General features: G+C 35.9%; 1 protein-coding gene across 1 annotated transcript in view; it reads right to left on the minus strand.

The window, feature by feature from the left end:
• CENPC (centromere protein C) overlaps window positions 1-21,406 on the minus strand; it is a 94,961-nt gene that overhangs the window by 66,869 nt on the left and 6,686 nt on the right. Inside the window, exons 3-8 of the mRNA XM_010848899.1 lie at window positions 20,754-20,824; window positions 19,803-19,897; window positions 16,804-16,909; window positions 7,148-7,430; window positions 5,671-5,886; window positions 1,648-2,255 (exon numbers count right to left, since the gene is read on the minus strand). Coding sequence (XP_010847201.1) covers window positions 1,648-2,255; window positions 5,671-5,886; window positions 7,148-7,430; window positions 16,804-16,909; window positions 19,803-19,897; window positions 20,754-20,824 — 1,379 coding nt within the window. The remainder of the gene's footprint in view (window positions 1-1,647; window positions 2,256-5,670; window positions 5,887-7,147; window positions 7,431-16,803; window positions 16,910-19,802; window positions 19,898-20,753; window positions 20,825-21,406) is intronic.

The raw sequence follows: 21,406 nt of genomic DNA on the forward strand, positions 1-21,406 counted from the left end.
TACTCCTTGGAAGGAAAGTTATGACCAACCTAGACAGCATACTCAAAAGCAGAGACATTACTTTGCCAACAAAGGTTCGTCTAGTCAAGGCTATGGTTTTTCCTGTGGTCATGTATGGATGTGAGATTTGGACTGTGAAGAAGGCTGAGCGCCAAAGAATTGATGCTTTTGAAGTGTGGTGTTGGAGAAGACTCTTGAGAGTCCCTTGGACTGCAAGGAGATCCAACCAGTCCATTCTGAAGGAGATCAGCCCTGGGATTTCTTCGGAAGGAATGATGCTAAAGCTGAAACTCCAGTACTTTGGCCACCTCATGTGAAGAGTTGACTCATTGGAAAAGACTCTGATGCTGGGAGGGACTCGGGGCAAGAGGAGAAGGGGACAACAGAGGATGAGATGGCTGGATGGTATCACCGACTCGATGGACATGGGTCTCAGTGAACTCTGGGAGTTGGTGATGGACAGGGAGGCCTGGCATGCTGCGATTCATGGGGTCGCAAAGAGTTGGACATGACTGTGCGACTGATCTGATCTGTTCTGATCTGATACTTAGTTATGTAAGCCAGACAGAGAAAAACAAATATCATATGATATCCCTTATTGTGGATATCAGAAAAAATAAAAAAGATACAAATAGGGGATGGAGGTAAATTAGGAATTTGGGATTAACATATACACGCTACTATAAATGAAACAGACAACCAATAAAGACCTTCTATACTGTACAAGGAACTATAGTGAGTATCTTATAATAATCTATAAGAGAAAAGAACTTGAATAAGAATGTGTGTGTGTGTGTGTGTCTGATTCAGTTTGCCATACACCTAAAACTAACACAACATTGTAAGTCAACTATACTTCAATTTTAAAAAGTGATACAGAAAAGCACAAGTTGATCTTTTCTTCATGATACTGTTACCATTATAAACCTCAATTACTATACAGAGAGATGACATAAAGAGAGTGGTTATATTTCAGGTTTCACTGGGACAATCCAAGTTTATGCTTACTGTCATGATATCCTCTCCCATTTTCATGTGTCCCAGTTTGTATAATAAATGATATACTGTCCCAAAATAAAAAGTTTTTTGAGATTATTAGTTGATTATTCTCTGTGCTTCCAATATCATCCCGTGGATGTATGTATATTTATGTTAGTCTACAGACATTACCAGATGGATCTTTTTTAATGATGAAAATTATTTATTAGCAATCTTTGTAAGTTCAGAGCCTAATACAGTGTCTGACATTCAATAATTTTTAGATAAATGAGTAAATAATTGAACAGAGTAGTATTAATTTTTATTTTCAAGAACTAGCCCCACTAGCTGATTTCTTATCCAAATTTATATTTTAATAAGCCTCAAGAATATATGATGCTGTCTTATTTGTGTTCTGTTTAACTACCTGGTTTACTAAGCATTTGCCTTTTACTTCTCCCTTTACATATGCTATAATCTTAGAAGCTACCCCAAAATCAAGTGACCTGGAGCTGAAGTACAATATAAAATAGATAGTCTAGAAAACAGCCTGCAGGCTTTTGAGGCTTTGTATAGATTTAATGCCTACTTCCTAAAGCTAAATAGGAATATTATAAAAAGCAAAGTGGTGGGTTAATATTCACAGTTACATTTAATATAAACACTTACCCACAGAAAGCAACTGATTGTTGGAAATGTTAACGCTTATCTCTTCACCCTCTTCCATATTTTTGTCTGAATTTCTTTGTAACTTGTCTTGGACAGTATGTGATATATTTATATTTGTATCTTTAGATTGCCTCACATCAACTTCTTCTTCAGGTACATTGGCCTTAGATTTTGTTCTCTGGTTTTGTTTTATAGTCCTTTTGCCTCCAGATGATTTTTTTGCATTCTCAGAATGTATTTCATATTTTGTAGATTTATAATTATTTTCTACATCATCTGACAAAGCACAACTCCCACCCAGTATTTTTTGTTCAGAGGGCTGAGATTTCTCTACTGGGTGAGCTTTGCCAGGATGCTTGTTACTTGTCAAAGCCACAGATGATACACTGTCATGTTTTTCTCTTGACTTCTTCCTCTGAAGGACAGTGCTCTCAGCAGGGGATACTGTGCGCTGCTTCAGAGGCCCAGTCTTTCTTGGTATAGTAATCCAAGGTTGACTGACAAAACTTTTATCTGATTCATCAATTATAAATTCATCTTCCAATAACTTCATATTATTTGCAGAAGATAAATGAGGTGGAACAGTTGCTATATGCCTAACAACAGAACTAAAACAGAATGTTACAATAAATAATAGCTCAAAAATATAAAGCTTATATCTTTGCTTTAAAGAGCAGTTGACACGTCTCTTCAATTTTTCCTTATACTTTAAAATCTTTCCCTCCTTTTACATTTCTATAATATCTGAGCATACTCATTTATAACATTGATGGGGTCACAGAAATTTAAAGCTGGAAGCATCTCTACAGACTTCATCAACTAATTTCCGGTTCCCCATTCATTAGAAATATTAAACAGATGAAACCCAGAGATGTATAAATACTGCCCAGATATACTCATTTACAGTATAAAAATGCATGCCATTATTATAATGTTAAATTAAATTTTGTTTTTATAGATATCTCATGGGCATGAATTTCTTAACATCCAAAACAAGATATTTCTGAGACACCTTCTAGTTTAACAATTTAAGAAAACACTACTAAATTATAGACTAAATTATATTACATAAAAATTCATTCCAAGTTTGAAAATTCACACACATTTTTGTACATGTTTAATGTGATGGAATAATTTTGCATTTCCTTCCTCTTTATGACAACAACCTTGAGCAAACCATATCCTAGAGTGAAATATGCAAAAAAAAAAGGGCAAACATCCAAATTCCGAAGGCAGTACATGTACTCCTTTTTCACTTGAGAAAGGATGCTTAACTATTTTCATACACAATAGAAGAAAAGCTAGGATGGCAAAACGATTATCATGTCTATATTTTTTCCCTTTATAAAAAGATTATGAGATGAAAATGCCTTCTATACTTCTCTAATCTCAAACACTTCATAAATCTTTCAATATAAAAAACATATACATATATATGCTAAGAAATATATCTTCTAATAGGCAGAGTCTTACTAGTTTATATAATTAGAAAAATCTAGAAAATCTAATAAAAAAAGTATAAATAGAAGACTATACAATATATAAACAGAAGATCATATTTAAACAAATATTATTTTTCAGCACTTAATTAGCCAATCTGATAGAAATATGTTTAATTTGCTTTATTGTGTATTATCTGTAGGGCTTCCCAGGTGGTTCAGTGGTAAAGACTCTGCCTGCCAATGCAGGAGAGGGTACGATCCCCTGGAGAAGAAAATGGCAATCCACTCCAGCATTCTTGCCAGGGAAATTATGTGGACAAAGGAGTCTGGTGGGCTATAGTTTTTGGGGTCACAAGAGTGGACACAATTTAGGGACTAAAGAACAACAAATATTACCTGCAATATCTATTAATTCCAACATTAAAGAAGTAATCCTAGGACTTCTTGGAGGTCCAGTGGTTAGAACTCTGCACTCCCTCTGCAGGGGACATAGGTTCAATTCCTGGACAGGGAACTAGGATCCCACATGCCAGGCAGCCAGAAAAACAAAAAATAATGCTATGTATTTAAAAATAAAAGTTTTCCCAAACCAGCTAATAAGAACTCTCTATATCCCTCCTTTATTCTACTTCAAGAGACTTTCATAACTTTAAGGTTATTCAAACCAAAGATATCCTTCGGAAACCACCTTCACACTTACTACAGATCAAATGTTTATATCCCTCTGAAATTAATAAATTAAAACCTAATCCCCAATATGATGGTATTTTAGGGTGGGGTCTTTAGGTAGTGATTAGGTAATTAGGGTGCAGTGGCTTATGAATGGAATTAGCACCTTTATAAGAGAAACCCCAGAAAACTCCCTCACTCCCTTCTACCATTTGAGGTTATAGCAGTAAGCTAGCCATCATGAACCAGGAAGCAGGTCTCACCAGACACTGAAACTACTTGAGCCTTGATCTTGGACTTCTCAGCCACTAGCATTGTGAAATAAATTTCTGTTGCTTATAAGCCATCCAGACTATGCTGGTCTATTTAGTAGCCCAAATTAAAGATACAATTTTAATTAAATATTAAAATTCAGAATACAGAAAGATGAGTTCTGGCTCAGTGGAAAAATGCTATTTGAGTTGGATCTGAGGACATGTAAGAAAGAATCACAAGGAAAAGCATAAGCAAAACAAAGAAGCAAGAAAATATGAGGAATAGTCAACAGTTACATCTGGTTATAGCAATTAAACAAACTATAAGTAGTTTATCAAAAAACTGACACATTAAAAAATAATCACTCTTTTGGACACAGATATAATTAGTCCATAAATGTAACATATTTGTATCAGATAGCAGGGACAATATGCATACAGGGGTAAAAATGCCATACGTACCTATGTGTACACACACACACACACACCCCATACAGAAAGAGAAAGAGAGATGGGAGAGAAGGATCAAGAGTATAGAGGTGGAAGGAGGAAGGAGTCAACTATGGAACAGAGACTGAACCAAAGAGGAATTTCATTCATTCAATGTTTTTATAAAACTTTCCTAATAGATTTGCGAGCACTCTGACAAATGTCATAGAAAATACAAAAGAAACTAAACTCCCAGAAAGATGGGCTTATGTCTTAATCTACTAAGAAAGACATACATAAAATAGTTAAACTGTAATACAAGGTTAAGAAATTATACATTGGAGTGAAACTTTTAGAAGAAAATATAAATTGGCATATGACAAGGGGAAAGGGTGTGCCAAAGCCAGGACAACTGCAAATACATATGACAGAAACAATTCACTAGTGAGAGTGAAGGCCTTAAATATCAGCTATAAAGTGAAAGCAATAGTCGCTCAGTTGTGTCCGACTCCCTGTGACTCCATGGACCGTAGCCTGCCAGGCTCTTCTGTCCATGGAATTCTCCAGGGAACAATACTGGAGTGGGCTGCCATTCCCTTCTCCAGGGGATCTTCCAGACTGAACCTGAGTTCCTGCACTGCAAGCAAATTCTTTACTGTCTGAGCCACTGGGAAAGCCCCAAATACCAGTTGACAACATTGAAACTTATTCTGTAGACCACTGGTTCTCAACCCTAGCTGCTGTCAATTCCAGTTAACTCTATATGCAGCCAGTTAAAATCACTGAATGGACACTGTGGAACTACTGAAGGTTTTTAACTAGGCAAGAATCGATTAAAACTTATTTTAGGACTACCATTTTACTAACATACTTAAAAGAAATAGAAAAAAATATTTAAAACACTAACAATGACACATAGGCACCTTGACAATTTTACTTCTAAATATTGCCTTTATTTTTTGTTATCATATATACTAGAAAGTGTTGATGAACAGAAGTAATAAAAGCTGAAGAAACTTATTTTCTTTTACATTTAATTTAGAACCCATTAAATGATGGCTTTGGGGTTAGATTACTGGTAAGAAATTCACTCTCTTTATGGGTTAAACATAATTTCAATTAAAAATTATGTCAATTAAGATTAACTTCTGGTTAAATGTCATTAAGAATCCTTAGGTACTATTCAAAGAATGTAAAAGAAAAATGTGGATCATTTCTTAATAACTTACCTGGATTCACTTTTTCTTTTTACAGTTTCTAAAAACAACGTTGAAAAACTCTTCCTAGCTTGTGGTTGATTTTCATATTCTGAGTCTTGTATTCTTTTTTGAGATGTTCCTGACTGTTTCCTTTCTTGTAGTCCTTCTGAGACTTTATCCTCTATTTCTGATACTTCATTCATTATTTCTACTTTCTTTGAAACATCTTTATCTTCAAAGCTTAACCTAAAAGATTAGAAGGAGGACAAGCTGAATATTTCCACCATTTGCTGAGTTATAAGTTTTCTTAAACTTCCCTACAGCGATAATACAACCACTTACAAAATTTTTCAGTGGGCCTTTATTTAAACTTTATAAATGCTGATGTGTTTCTCTCACACAAATTACACAAGACAAATTGCTCAGAAAAATTAAATTTTGTATTTGCTGATAGAAAAAAAATAAAAGAGAAAAAGAATGGTTAAATCATATAACAAGGCAAATTGTAGCTTAAAATACTAGTTCTCAAACATTTCATATGAACCTGAATCCTCTGGGGAATCTTATTAAAATGTAGATTTTGATTCAATAGGTCTAGCATAGAGTTTGAGATTATGCATTTCTAACAGGCTTCCAGATCATATAATTTCTCTTGATCCTGAGCTGCAGATCACACTTTGGACTGCAAAATCGTAGAGTGTACTTAACTCCTCAGCTCCAAGAATCAAACAGGAAAGACCCTATACAGATATTATACTTATGGCAGAGGTTTTTCAACAGCAAAGGACCTTGAACAATCAATTTTGCTTCTTAAAGGCCAAAGGGAAAGAAAGCCCCAGGAAATGGATGTGGGTTTACTACAATTATCTTCAACAACACTTACTGTTTGCTCCCCCTCAAAGTGACCTGATACATACCTACGCTGGTAATTAAAAATAACATATGGAAAATACAAATTATTTATCTTAGAAAGCTATAGAAAATTTATTATGAGAAAAAAATAGCCTGTGATAAACCATAATGAAAAAGAATATTAAAAAGAATGTGTGTGTATATATACATATATATGCATAACTGAGTCAATTTGCTATACAGCAGTAATTAATACATTTTAATTCAACTATATGACACTCAAAAAATATTTTTAAAAAGTATCTGAATATAACAAATATTCACATATGTCAAATTTGAATATATGAGTGCCTACTGCGTTATCTTCTATATGTCTTTAGTATTTTTTTTTAGATCTTAAAAAAAGAAGAAAAAAAATATGCTTTTCCATAGACCATAGAAAAGTTTACCCCAAAACTTTTCAGATGTATACTTTAAGGCCTTCCATAATAAATATAAATTGAATATATACCCAACGTATGTCTACTTTTCTCATAACATGTGAATATTCAATATTTACTGTAAAATACATAAAAGACTAAATTACCCATTTTTTAACATAAAAAATGAAATTGTTACAGAAAGATTAATATTTCATAAATAAATAAAACTTCACCTTTTTCTGGTTTTGTGAGAAATCTGTGTACTTGAAGACAGCATATTTACTGAATTTTCAGAAGTGTAGGTCTCTCTCTTTTGGGCAACAGATGGACTACCCTTTTGCAATGAAGATGCTTTTATATCCAGGTCAGAAGGTGAGCCAATAGATAAGTAACACTCCTCATCAGCTTCATTGTGATTATCTTTTAGTTTTTTACTTGACATTTTTCTCAAGTCAGATGTATTTTTAGAATGAACATCAGTTGCCAAAATTTTCTGATGAACCTCATAGTCCTGAACTGCAAAAAAAATTGTATGAAGATGTTAAACACTCTTTAAATAACATTAGAACAAAATGTGCTTTCCGAAGTTCAGCAACAATTTAATTAGACAGTTTTCAGAAGACTCACAAATCTTCAAGTTTATAATCAAAGATTTAGGAATAAAATATGCAAGTACTTTAAAAATTCTAAGTTATGAAATTAATAAACTGAAAGATGTATTTGGTCCATGCTCCACAGTTCTGAAATGAGTAAAAGCTTCAAACATAGAAAATTCACAGTTCTATTGATACATTAAATTTATTCAAGATTTGAATACTGTCAAACTCATAGAAGGAGATTAGAAAAGTGGATGCCAGGGACTGGGAGGAGGGAGAAATTCAGAGTTGTTGATTAACAGATGCAAAGTTTCAGTTGTACAAGATAAATAAATTAGATATCTAGTGTACAACATTGTGTCTACAGGTAACAATACTCTACTGTACACTTAAACCTATACTAAATCACCCCCTACCTATGACTTTAAGACAATTGAGAGGATTTTGGGGAATCACAGGTTACTGTTGCATTTGGATTCCGGGTTACGGGTAACTTGCCTGGCCTTTATATAAACTTATAGCTGAAACTCAGCAGGCCCAAACCAACAAACTTGTTTGGTCTCCAGAAACTCAAAAGGCTTTTAAGGTTCTTCAGACTGCTCTCCTGCAAGCTCCAGCTCTGAGCTTGCCCACAGGGTCAGAATTTAATTTGTTTGTCACTGAAAGAAAAGGTGTGGCATTGGGAGTTTTGACACAACCCCGAGGGCCTCACCAGCAACCTATTGCTTATCTAAGCAGAGAATTAGATGTAGTTTCACGTGGATGGCCCCACTGCCTAAGAGTAATTGGGGCAGCGGCTTTATTAGCACCTGAAACTTTAAAAATAATTAATGGACAAAACCTTACTGTACTGACTTCTCATGATGTGAGTGGAATAAAAATCTGTTGAGATCCCACTTAAAACATTTTTACCACAACAAAATAAAAAATGTTTTAGAGATTTGAATAAATCTATATATAGCCTCTTGATCAAAGTGAAAGTGGAGAGTGAGAAAGTTGGCTTAAAGCTCAACATTCAGAAAACGAAGATCATGGAATCCGGTCCCATCACTTCATGGCAAATAGATGGGGAAACAGTGGAAACAGTGTCAGACTATTTTTCTGGGCTCCAAAATCACTGCAGATGGTGACTGCAGCCATGAAATTAAAAGACACTTACTCCTTGGAAGGAAAGTTATGACCAACCTAGACAGCATATTAAAAAGCAGAGACATTACTTTGCCATCAAAGGTCCATCTAGTCAAGGCTACAGTTTTTCCTGTGGTCATGTATGGATGTGAGAGTTGGACTGTGAAGAAGGCTGAGCGCCGAAGAATTGATGCTTTTGAACTGTGGTGTTGGAGAAGACTCTTGAGAGTCCCTTGGACTGCAAGGAGATCCAACCAGTCCATTCTGAAGGAGATCAGCCCTGGGATTTCTTTGGAAGGGATGATGCTAAAGCTGAAACTCCAGTACTTTGGCCACCTCATGTGAAGAGTGGACTCATTGGAAAAGACTCTGATGCTGGGAGGGATTGGGGGCAGGAGGAAAAGGGGACGACAGAGGATGAGATGGCTGGATGGCATCACTGACTCGATGGACGTGAGTCTCAGTGAACTCCGGGAGTAGGTGATGGACAGGGAGGCCTGGTGTGCTGCGATTCATGGGGTCGCAAAGAGTCAGACACGACTGAGCGACTGATCTAATCTGATACATAGCTAAGAGCTTCCCAGGTGACTCAGAGGTAATGAATTTGTCTGCCCAGCAAGAGACCTGGGTTTGATCCCTGGGTCAGGATGATGCCCTGGAGAAAGAAATGGCCGCCAACTCCAGTATTCTTGCCTAGGAAACCCCATGGATAGAGGAGCCTGGTGAATGGAGTTGGAAAAGAGTCAAACACTACTTAGTGACTAAACAACATACATAGCTAAAATAAGTAATAGGTAATCCTTGAGAAATTATGAGATTCAATCTTTAGGTTAAAAGTTGAGTAAACTAGGGCAGCTAGAGGAGCACACTTTTGCACATATGCATACACATGTACATATAGAACAGATATATATAGATATATAATATACATGTCTACATAGAGAGAATATTAATATATATATATGCATGTATGTATTTAAAGAGATGACACTTTGGACTTCAAAATCTAAGAATGTATAAATTTTAAAAAATAAAAAAAAAATTTAAGAATGCACTTAACCAGTGGGAGATGTTATCTCATTACAGCTTTGATTTGCTGTAATAATAATAATAATAACAATTTCTCATAATAAGCAATGTTAAGCATCTTTTCATGTGTTTATTAGCCATCTACATGTCTTTCTGGAGAAATGTCTGTTTAGGTCTTTTTCCCACTTTCTGACTGGATTGTTTGTTTTTCTGGTATTGACTTCTATGAGTTATTGTATATTTTGAAAATTAATCCTTTGTCAGTTGTTTCATTTGCTATTATTTTCTCCCATTCTGAGGTTGTCTTTCACCTTGTTTATAGTTTCCTTTGCTGTGCAAAGCTTTTAAGTTTAATTAGGTCCCACTTGTTTTTGTTTTTATTTCCTTTACTCTAGGAAGTGGATCATAGAGGATCTTGCTTTATGCCATCGAGTGTTCTGCCTATGTTTTCCTCTAAGTTTTATAGTTTCCTGTCTTATATTTAGGTCCTTAATACATTTTGATTTTATCTTTGTGTATGGTATCAGGTATGTCTGACTCTTTTGCAACCCCATGGTCTATATATATTCCATGGAATTCTCCAGGCCAGAATACTATAGTGGGAAGCCTTTCCCTTCTCCAGAGGATTTCCCAACCCAAGAATCAAACCCAGGTCTCCTGCATTGCAGGCAACTCTTTACCAGCTGAGCCACAAGGGAAGCCCACATGGTGCTAGAAGTGTTCTAACTTCATTCTTTTACATGTACTATCCAGTTTTCCCAGCACCACTTATTCAAGAGGCTATCTTTGCCCCATTGTATAGTCTTGCCTTCTTTGTCAAAAATAAGGTACCTATAGGTGTGTGGGTTTATTTCTGGGCTTTCTATCTTGTTCCATTGGTCTATATTTCTCTTTTTGTGCCAGTATCATACTGTCTTGATGACTGTAGCTCTGTAGTATAATCTGAAGTCAGGAAGGTTGCCTCCTCCAGCTCCATTCTTCTTTCTCAAGACTGCACTGGCTATTCAGGGTCTTTTGTCTTTCCATATGAATTGTGAAATTTTTTGTTCTAGTTCTGTGAAAAATGCCACTGGTAATTTGATAGGTATCGCATTCAATCTGTAGATTGCATTTGGTAATATAATCATTTTCACAATATTGATTCTTCCTACCAAGGAACATGGAGTATCTCTCTGTTTATGTCATCTGATTTCTTCATCTGTGTCTTAAAATTTTCTGTAAACAGTTCTTTTGTCTCATGCTGCTGCTAAGTCGCTTCAGTCGTGTCTGACTCTGTGCGACCCCATAGATGGCAGCCCACCAGGCTTCCCCGTCCCTGGGATTCTCCAGGCAAGAACACTGGAGTGGGTTGCCATTTCCGTCTCCAATGCATGAAAGTGAAAAGTGAAAGTGAAGTCACTCAGTGGTGTCCGACCCTCGACGACCCCATGGACTGCAGCCTTCCAGGCGCCTCCATCCATGGGATTTTCCAGGCAAGAGTACTGGAATGGGGTGCCACTGCCTTCTCCATTAGGTAGGTTTATTCCTGGATATTTTATTCTTTTTGTTGAATGGTGAAAGGGATTTATTCCTTAATTTCTGAGATTGTTCATTATTAGTATATAGGAATGCAAGTGATTTCTGTGTATTGATTTTGTATCCCACAATTTTGCTGAATTCACTGATTAGCTCTAGTAATTTTCTGACAGTATTTTTAGGGTTTTCTGTGTATAGAGTCATGTCGTCTGCAAACAGTAGGAGCTTTACTTCTTTTCCGACCTGGACTCCTTTTATTTCTTTTTCTTCTGATTGCCATAGCTATGACTTCCAAAACTATGTTGAAAAACAGTGATGAGAGGGACACCCTTGTTTTATTCCTGATCATAGAAGGAATGCTTTCAGTTTCTCACCACTGAGAATAATGTTAGCTTTGGGCTTATCATATATAGCCTTTACTGTGTTGAGGTATTCAGATGCAGAGTTTCAAAGAATAGCAAGGAGAGATAAGAAAGCCTTTCTCAGCGATCAATGCAAAGAAATAGAGGAAAACAACAGAATGGGAAAGACTAGAGATCTCTTCAAGAAAATTAGAAATACCAAGGGAACATTTCATGCAAAGATGGGCTCGATAAAGGACAGAAATGGTATGGACCTAACAGAAGCAGAAGATATTAAAAAGAGGTGGCAAGAATACACAGAAGAACTGTACAAAAAAGAGCTTCACAACCAAGATAATCACGATGGTATGATCACTCACCTAGAGCCAGACATGCTGGAATGTGAAGTCAAGTGGCCTTAGAAAGCATCACTACAAACAAAGCTAGTGAAGGTGATGGAATTGCAGTTGAGCTATTTCAAATCCTGAAAGATGATGCTATGAAAGTGCTGCACTCAATAAGCCAGCAAACTGGAAAACTCGGCAGTGGCCACACGACTAGAAATGGTCAGTTTTCATTCCAATCCCAAAGAAAGGCAATGCCAAAGAATGTTCAAACTACTGCACAATTGCACTCATCTTATACGCTAGTAAAGCAATGCTCAAAATTCTCCAAGCCAGGCTTCAGCAATATGTGAACCGTGAATTTCCTGATGTTCAAGCTGGTTTTAGAAAAGGCAGAGGAACCAGAGATGAAATTGCCAACATCTGCTGGATCATCAAAAAAGCAAGAGAGTTCCAGAAAAATATCTATTTCTGCTTTATTGACTATGCCAAAGCCTTTGACTGTGTGGATCACAATAAACTGTGGAAAATTCTGAAAGAGATAGGAATACCAGACCACCTGACCTGCCTCTTGAGAAACCTATATGCAGGTCAGGAAGCAACAGTTAGAACTGGACATGCAACAACAGACTGGTTCCAAATTGGGAAAGGAGTACGTCAAGGCTGTATATTGTCACCCTGCTTATTTAACTTCTATGCAGAGTACATAATGAGAAACGCTGGACTGGAAGAAGCATAAGCTGGAATCAAGATTGCCAGGAGAAATATCAATAACCTCAGATATGCAGATGACACCACCCTTATGGCAGAAAGTGAAGAGGAACTAAAAAGCCTCGTGATGAAGGTGAAAGAGGAGAGTGAAAAAGTTTGCTTAAAGCTCAACATTCAGAAAACGAAGATCATGGTATCTGGTCCCATCACTTCATGGCAAATAGATGGGGAAACAGTGGAAACAGTGTCAGACTTTATTTTTCTGGGCTCCAAAATCACTGCAGATGGTGACTGCAGCCATGAGATTAAAAGACGCTTACTCCTTGGAAGAAAAGTTATGACCAACCTAGATAGCATATTCAAAAGCAGAGACATTACTTTGCCAACAAAGGTCCGTCCAGTCAAAGCTATGGTTTTTCCTGTGGTCATGTATGGATGTGAGAGTTGTACTGTGAAGAAAGCTGAGCGCCAAAGAATTGATGCTTTTGAACTGTGGTGTTGGAGAAGACTCTTGAGAGTCCCTTGGACTGCAAGGAGATCCAACCAGTCCATTCTGAAGGAGATCAGCCCCGGGATTTCTTTGGAAGGAATGATGCTAAAGCTGAAACTGCAGTTCTTTGGCCACCTCATGAGAAGAATTGACTCATTGGAAAAGACTCTGATGCTGGGAGGGACTGGGAGCAGGAAAAGAAGGGGACGACAGAGGATGAGATGGCTGGATGGCATCACTGACTCGATGGACGTGAGTCTCAGTGAACTCCGGGAGTAGGTGATGGAAAAGGAGGCCTGGCGTGCTGCTATTCATGGGGTCGCAAAAAGTCAGACACTACTGAGCGACTGAACTGAACTGAACTGATATTGAGGGAGGTTCCTTCTATGCCCATTTTTTGAAGAGTTTTAATCATAAATGTGTGATGAATTCTGTCGTAGGCTTTTTCTGCATCTATTGAGAGGATCACGTGGTTTTTTCTTTTAATTTGTTAATACAGTGTATCACATTGATTGATTTGCATATATTGAAGAATCTTTGTATCCCTGGAATAATCCAACTTAATCATTGTATATGAGCTTTTTAATGTGTTGTTGAATTCTGTTTGCTAGAATTTTGTTGAGGATTCTTGCATCTATGTTCATCAGTGATACTAGCTTGAAAGACATAAATAAGATATATGTTTGTATATAGAAAAGCTAAATGATACAAAAATAAGACTTTTCACAAAATGCCCATACAAATCAATCCAACCTCAGTGAAAACCATAATAAAATTTTACTGGAAACAATAAATAAAGTTCATAGAAAGTAAAAACTTCTAAGTGGCAGAATAGTGACTATAAACACCTTTATATTACCATATTGCTATAAAAATACTATTAGTTAAACAGTATTCTGTTGACATTAAGAATAAACAAGTGGACCAAAATTCAAAAGTACATTGAGGGACCTCCCTGGTGGTATAGTGGATAAGAATCCATGTGCCAATGCAGGAGACACATCCACATGCCATGGAGCAATTAAGCCAGTGCACCACAGTTACTGAGTGTGAGTACTGCAATTACTGAAGCCCAGGAGCCCTAGATCCTGTGCCCTGCAACAACAGAAGACACTGCAAGGAGCAGTGTGCACACCACAATGAAGAGTAGCCCCCACTCACTGCAACTAAAGAAAGCATGCAGCCAGTAATGAAGACCCAGCACAGCCAAAAATAAATAAACAAAAAATATTTTTTTAAAGCTTATTGAATGATATATGATAAAAGTAGCCCACTGAGATGAGAATGGATCAAGTAACTAATGAAACCACCTAACACAAATGACCATCATGAAGAAAGTATTTAATAAAATTATAACATTATGTCACATTATATACCAAAACACATTCCAGATGGATTAAAAGTTTAAATTAAAAAGAAAGATGCTAAGATGAAAATCTAAGTATTATATATACTTTCAGGATAAAACAAATCTTTTAGCCAAAACAGGAAACGGAAAAAATAAATCCGACATTTGACAAGTCAAATAAAAAATGTTACCTATCATATAAGATACTATAACCAAAATCTGTAATAGTTAAGGGATCATTTGGAAAAATACCTGTCACACATATTACAGACTTTTAATTACATATATTCAATTTAAAGACTTCTCATAAACCAGAAGAAACAAATGGGCAAAGCATATGGACACATAACTAAGATAAAAAGAAATTCAAATAGCCAGTAAACTTATAAAAAGGTGTTCAAACTCAGTGGTAATCACAGAAATACACTAAGGTAACAGACTACTTAATACTGATCAAACTAGCAAAAAAGTAGAATAAAAATCTATCAGGTGAAAGGTACATTCTTACATTACTGGTAAAAAGTAAACTGTGAAAGTCTCTTTCTCAAGTGTGCATACACATGCACACATAAACACACACATTTATATATGTATTCATTAAGGAGCACCAATGAACATATGGAAGGATTCAAGGTTACCTCAGCAGGATGAGGGAAATAAGGATTAGTAGTTTTTTCTTTTAAATCTTTGACTCTTACCTCAAATGAAGCACTTTTCTAACTTGAAAAATATAAATAAAAGTTTAAAAAGCAGCACCACATATAACTGACTAAAAGAAATGGAACAAAAGGAGAAGAAAGAAAAAGAATACTGACCACACATAGTCAAACAGCAAATCATTATGCTGTATTCATGAAACTAATACTATATAAATTATACCTCAGTTTTAAAAATATGCTCAAGAAGTCTGTGGAGAAGCCCACATGGGAGAAAAGAAAGTAAGGCTTCCTGCCAGCAACCAGCCCCACATGAGTGAGTCATCTTGGAAATAAATCCTTAGCTCCAGGCAAGTCTTCAGATGACTGCAATCCTGGCCAACATCTTGACTACAACCTCATGCCAGTACCATCTAACTAAGCTGCTTCTGAATTCCAGATCCACAGAAACTTTGTAGACAATAAATGTTAAAAGAAAAGAAGAAGACAAAAAGGAAAGGAAAGGGCAAAGAGAAATCTATTTGAAAACTCTTAAAGCTGTGGTCCCTATAATAATTCTTACTTAATGTCTCTTGCCACATTCCTAGTAAACAGTGTTCCTACAACTAAAACAAAGACAATAATCAGATAAAACCATTGTTCTGCAAATCAAAACAACGATGTACCTACCAACTCACACCAGTCAGAATGACCATCATTAAAAAATCTACAAATAATTAATGCTAGAGGGGGTGCACAGAAAAGGGAACTCTCTTACACTGTTGGTGGAATGTAAACTGGTGTAGCCACTATGGAACACAGTACAATTTCCTCAAAAAATTAAAAATAGAAGTGCCACATGATCCAGCAATCCCACTCTTGAGCATATACCCAGACAAAACAATAATTCAAAAAGATAATGGGCCCTTATGTTCATAGTAACACTATTTACAACTACCAAGACATGGAAACAACCTAAATATCTATCGACAGATGAAGGGATAAAGACGAGGTGGTGTATATGTGTGTAACATACACACACGCCCACAGGCACGCGTGCATGCACATGTGCATGTGCACTAGAATATCACTCAGCCATTAAAAAGAACAAAATAATTCCATTTGCAGTAAATGGACGGACCTAGAGATTAAGGTCCATCTTAGCGAAGTAAATCAGAAATAGACAAATACTATGTGATATCACTATACATGGGATTTAAAACATGACATAAATTAATATATCTATGAAACAGAAACAGACTCAGAGAGAACAGATTTGCAGTTGCCAAGGGGGAGGGAGGTTGGGAAGGGAAGGATAGGGAGCTTGGGATTAGCAGACACAAACTATTGCATACAGGATGGATAAATAACAGGGTCTTACTGTAGAGCACAAGGAACTATCCTGTCTATTCTATGATAAATAGAAAAGAATATTAAAATGAATATATGTACATATATATGTATAACTGAGTCACTTTGCTGTTTGGCAGAAATTAAACACAACATTGTAAATCAACTATATTTCAATAAAAATTTTAAAACTTATTCACGTTAAACACACACACACACACATACACACACACATACCAACAATGGATTTGAGAGAGACTCAAAAACAACTTCATTTATTTCACAATTCTATCTAGGCTGCCCTGACCTTGTCCCACCAAGACAACATATGTGCTTGACCTTAAGCATTTTTACCTTTTAACATATACCGAGGCAAATATTACCCATGGGGAGGCTACCAACCTGATTTGCTGACAGCTTCATTTGGTTCTACAGTTAACTGAAGAGGGACTTCTTTCTTCCGTGAAGAAACTGGACCTGACTTTGGATGTGATTTCTGGCTCTGAGTCTAAAAGAGATACAGCATTAGATCTACTCTATTTAATTACCAATTTTGATTAAACATATGTTTTTAAATTGAAAAAAAAATTGCAAAACATGAAACGAGCTGGTAAAGCTGCATACTTAAATAACACTGTAGAAACCAAATTCATATAACCTATCATAGAAACAATGCTGCTACTGCTGCTGCTTAGTCGCTTCAGTCAAGTCCGACTGTACAACCCCATAGATGGCAGCCCACCAGGCTCCTCTGTCCCTGGGATTCTCCAGGCAAGAACACTGGAGTGGGGTGCCATTGCCTTCTCCATAGAAACAATGAATAGCTTTTAAAAACCTAAAGAAGATTAGATAAATAAATTGCATTTGTGTCACAAATACAAGAGAAATGAATAAAGTACAGCAATATGAATGATTATGTTAAACAAACAAACAAAAGCAAGGTGCAGAAGACTGTGAGATCAGAGACATGAAGATCAGAAACTGAAGGTAAGAGTAATACACTGAAAATAGAGACATTAAGTAGAAGTATTCAAAATGCATCTTCCTCCTTGTCCCCACTAGGCTGAGAACACTCATTGTTAAAATCAGACACCCAAGCAGGAGAGATTTCTTTGTCAGAAAAACTTATCAAGTCAAGACAAGAAAGCCTGCAGATATTAACAAGAAGCTTTTCACAATGACATGGCCATACAGATCACACTGCAGCGAAATCTAACAATGTACAACTCTTAAGTATGCAGAGTTTCCAATTACCGTTTTAGTTTTACACTCCTAACAGTGAGGAGCCCAATAAGGATCACTGGAATATTTGACAAAGGTTCTAGTGTAAGCATTTGACTCAGATGGTAAAGAATCTGCCTGCAATGCAGGAGACCCAAGTTCGATCCCTGAGTCAGGAAGATCCCCTAAAGAAGAGAATGGCTACCCACTCCAGTATTCTGGGCTACCCACTCCTGACCTTGTCCCATCAAGACAACATATGTGCTACCTTAAGAAATTTTACCTTTTAAAATATACCGAAGCAAATATTACCCATGGACAGAGGAGTCTGGCGGGATACAGTCCATGGAGTCGCGAAGAAAAGGACCAAACTGAGCGACCAGCACACACAATGGATAATGTTGAATTAAAATTCTCTCTCCAAACTAGGGCTTATCAGGTGGTACAGTGGTAAAGAACCCACCTGCCAATGCAGAAGATGCAGGTTTGATCTTTGGTCCGGAAAGATCCCCTGGAGAAGGAAATGGCAACCCACCCCAGTATTCTTGCCAGAAGAACCATGGACAAAGGAGCATGGCAGGCTACAGTCCACGGGGTCGCAAAGTGTCAGACATGACTTAGTGACTGAACAACAACAAAATTATCCATTTGGGGAACCTCCAGGATTCCAATATGTCATGCCATCCCTGCACACGTGTCAAAAGCTCTGCTTTCCCTCAGTGGACTCACTCTGTTTGGGCCAACCTAAAATCTTCAGCTTTTGCCCCAAATCAGCAAATACTCTCAGGGAAGAAAATGACTAACAATCATCAACTCCTATTCTAAGGATTTCTCTTTCTTTTTTAGTTCATCTAGTCCTTGTGCTTCCACAACTCCCATGTCTCTAAAAAACATGAGGTTTTTTTGCATTTCATTCTTTTTTTAAACTAGCTGTTGCAGCAGAAGCATTGACCTACTGCAATCTGTTACATCCTACCTGAAAGTAGAACCTCTACCCTTGATATCAAAGCCCCACAAGAACATTTTAAGAAAAGAAAAAGAAAATATTGTTCATGAACACAGATGCAATCGTCTTAAAATATTAGCAAACCAAATCAGAACAAGTTAATACTTCATGACCAAGCCAAGATTATCCCAGGAAACTTAGTTGATTTAACTGTCAAAAATTAATATAATTTATCACATTAAAAAAAGTCTCTCAATTATGACAACAGTGGATGTCTTCATTCCTTGGAACCAAAAGGCTATATGTGGTTAATTATTTGCTTATACAAGTTTCTAGTGAATGTTATTTCTAGCAGTACAGGTATTCCTCTCAGATACTGCAAATTCGGTTTCAGACCACCCCAATAAAGCAAGTACTACAATAAAGCAAGGCACATGAATTTTTTATTTCCCAGTGTATATAAAAACTGTTTCCACTAAACTGTAGTACAGTAAGTGTGCAATAGCATTATGTCTAAAAAAATCTGCATACTTTAATTTAAAAATATTTATTGCTAAAAAATGTTAACCATTATCTGAGCCTTCTAGAAGTCATAATTTTTTTGCAATAGTAACTTCAAAGATCTCTGATCATGGATCATGACAAATATAATAATCATAAAAATGTTTGAAATATAGTGAGAATTACCAAAACATGACATAGAGACATGAAGCAAACAAATGCTGTCAGAAAAAAGAGCGCTGACAGACGTGCTTGACAGAGGGTTGCCACAAACCTTCAATTTGTAAAAAATGCACTATCTGTGAAGGGCAACAGGCAAAGCACAATATACAATGTATGTCTATATACAATTTTCCTCTTCAATTACTATGGTGCTTTTGAATAATTTGTCCTCAATCATTAGCTTCAAAATCTCTATTTCAAAGGTGGCTATTTTGTAGTTAGGTCAACATATCCTCTTAAGATATATAACCAATAAAAGACTGATTTCCCTGTTTAGCAATAAACTGCCTTCAGTAAGAGTGAAAAATAATTGTGTTATAATTTGATGATTCTAATTCCCAGACCTCCAATTTCAACCACAGGACCAAAACTTTCATAAAATATCTCTAAATTTCATGTAAACTCAATGGAAATATAGGATTCCTTCTAAAGAATAACATTTACAAACAACTAAAATATATCTAATTTTGTGTATTGAGCTTTACTCATTAAGCTCTCCTTTTTGACTTACCTCTTTGCTTGATGACTGAATACAAATGTCTTTTGTTTTAGGTGTTGAATAAAGCACTGATTTTGTGGCATTTTTGCTAAAATCATTGGCAAGACCTAAAAAGTCAAAAAAAAATTTAAACGTATAAAAATTTTTGGTTACAATTAAAAGAAGCCCTATATGATACATGAAGAATTCTTTTGATTCTTTTAAGCACAATTAATTTAACTGAAGTACAGACATCAACTCAATATTCAAATGTATCTAGAAGGCATTAGGAACTGAAAAAGACAGAAAAGATTCCTGAAGAAGTATGTGCCAATTCATCTTTCAGAACTTAACAAGAAGAGATACTTTTCCACTATGTGTGTTTTTCTTTGGTTGGCTTTTTTTGTTTTGCTTTGTTTGTTTTGGTTGGCTTTTATTCCAATTCCTTCTGATATTAATCAGCACTTAGAAAAGTTTCCTAAAAGAAAACCTGCCATAATATATCTTTTCTTTAGGAAGGGGTGCAAATCACCAAATGTTATTACAAGCTCTTTAGAGATCTCAAGAATTCTGCACATTTATTTCCATTAATAAGATACTTCCTCTAGTGTATGATAATTATTTATAGAATTCCAGACTATAGGAATCTAGTGTGAACTAAAGGGAATAACAAATTATTCTCATTTTTGCCAGTATTATCTTCAGTATGGAGAAGGAAATGGCAACCCACTCCAGTATTCCTGCTGGGAAAACCCCATGGATGGAGGAGCCTGGCAGGCTATAGGCCATGGGGTTGCAAACAGTTGGATATGACTGAACAACTAACACACATCTTCAGTATACCAGAAGGTACATAAAGGACTGAACATGTACTCAAAATTCCTAGGAAAATATATACAGAAATGCTGGAACATATTTGCTGAATTTGATGTCAATGGACAAATTTATATTTCAGCCATCCCAATCCACAAAGTGAAACCTTACTTTTTTCTTCAAAACAGTCTATTAAGACTTCCAGTATATTCTGGCCTTGCTCTGTATTAATGTCAGGTACCCTAGTAAGAAACAAAGAAGGGAAAATGTTAATGTATCATTTCTAAAAGGTATTTGCTAATTATTAATATCTATCTTAAAAATTCCATATCTCCTTATTACAAAATGCTAATTTTTACTTAATGAGAAAAATATCACCATTAAAATCTGAGGATAAAACAAGTATTTGAGAGACCAAGAGTTCCCAAAAAGTATATGAAGCAGTATGTTATTGTCTACATTAACAATTATATTCCCTGATTGAATAGCCATATCTAAAGCTGTTTTAGACTACTGCTGTACCTAAAAAAGAACATAAAACTTTTTTGAACAAATTCAATCATTCTTGAAATGCTTCTTTAATACTCTATAGTCACAAGTCCTAACAGCTCCAAGTAACACAGTCTTCCTTATATTTCAAATGCACTTTTGATTCAATACCCTTAATCTTAAGAACTAATGAATCAATATAATTTTTAATTAAAAATTATATTGATATAATTTTAGATTCACATGCAGTTGTAAAAATAATATAAAAGAGATCCCTTGTTCACTTTATCCAGTTTAACATTTCACATAGTAATACAATATATTATCAAAACCAC

This window comes from Bison bison, unplaced genomic scaffold (assembly GCF_000754665.1).
Source record: "Bison bison bison isolate TAMUID 2011002044 unplaced genomic scaffold, Bison_UMD1.0 scf7180017864279, whole genome shotgun sequence".
Lineage (NCBI taxonomy): Eukaryota > Metazoa > Chordata > Mammalia > Artiodactyla > Bovidae > Bison > Bison bison.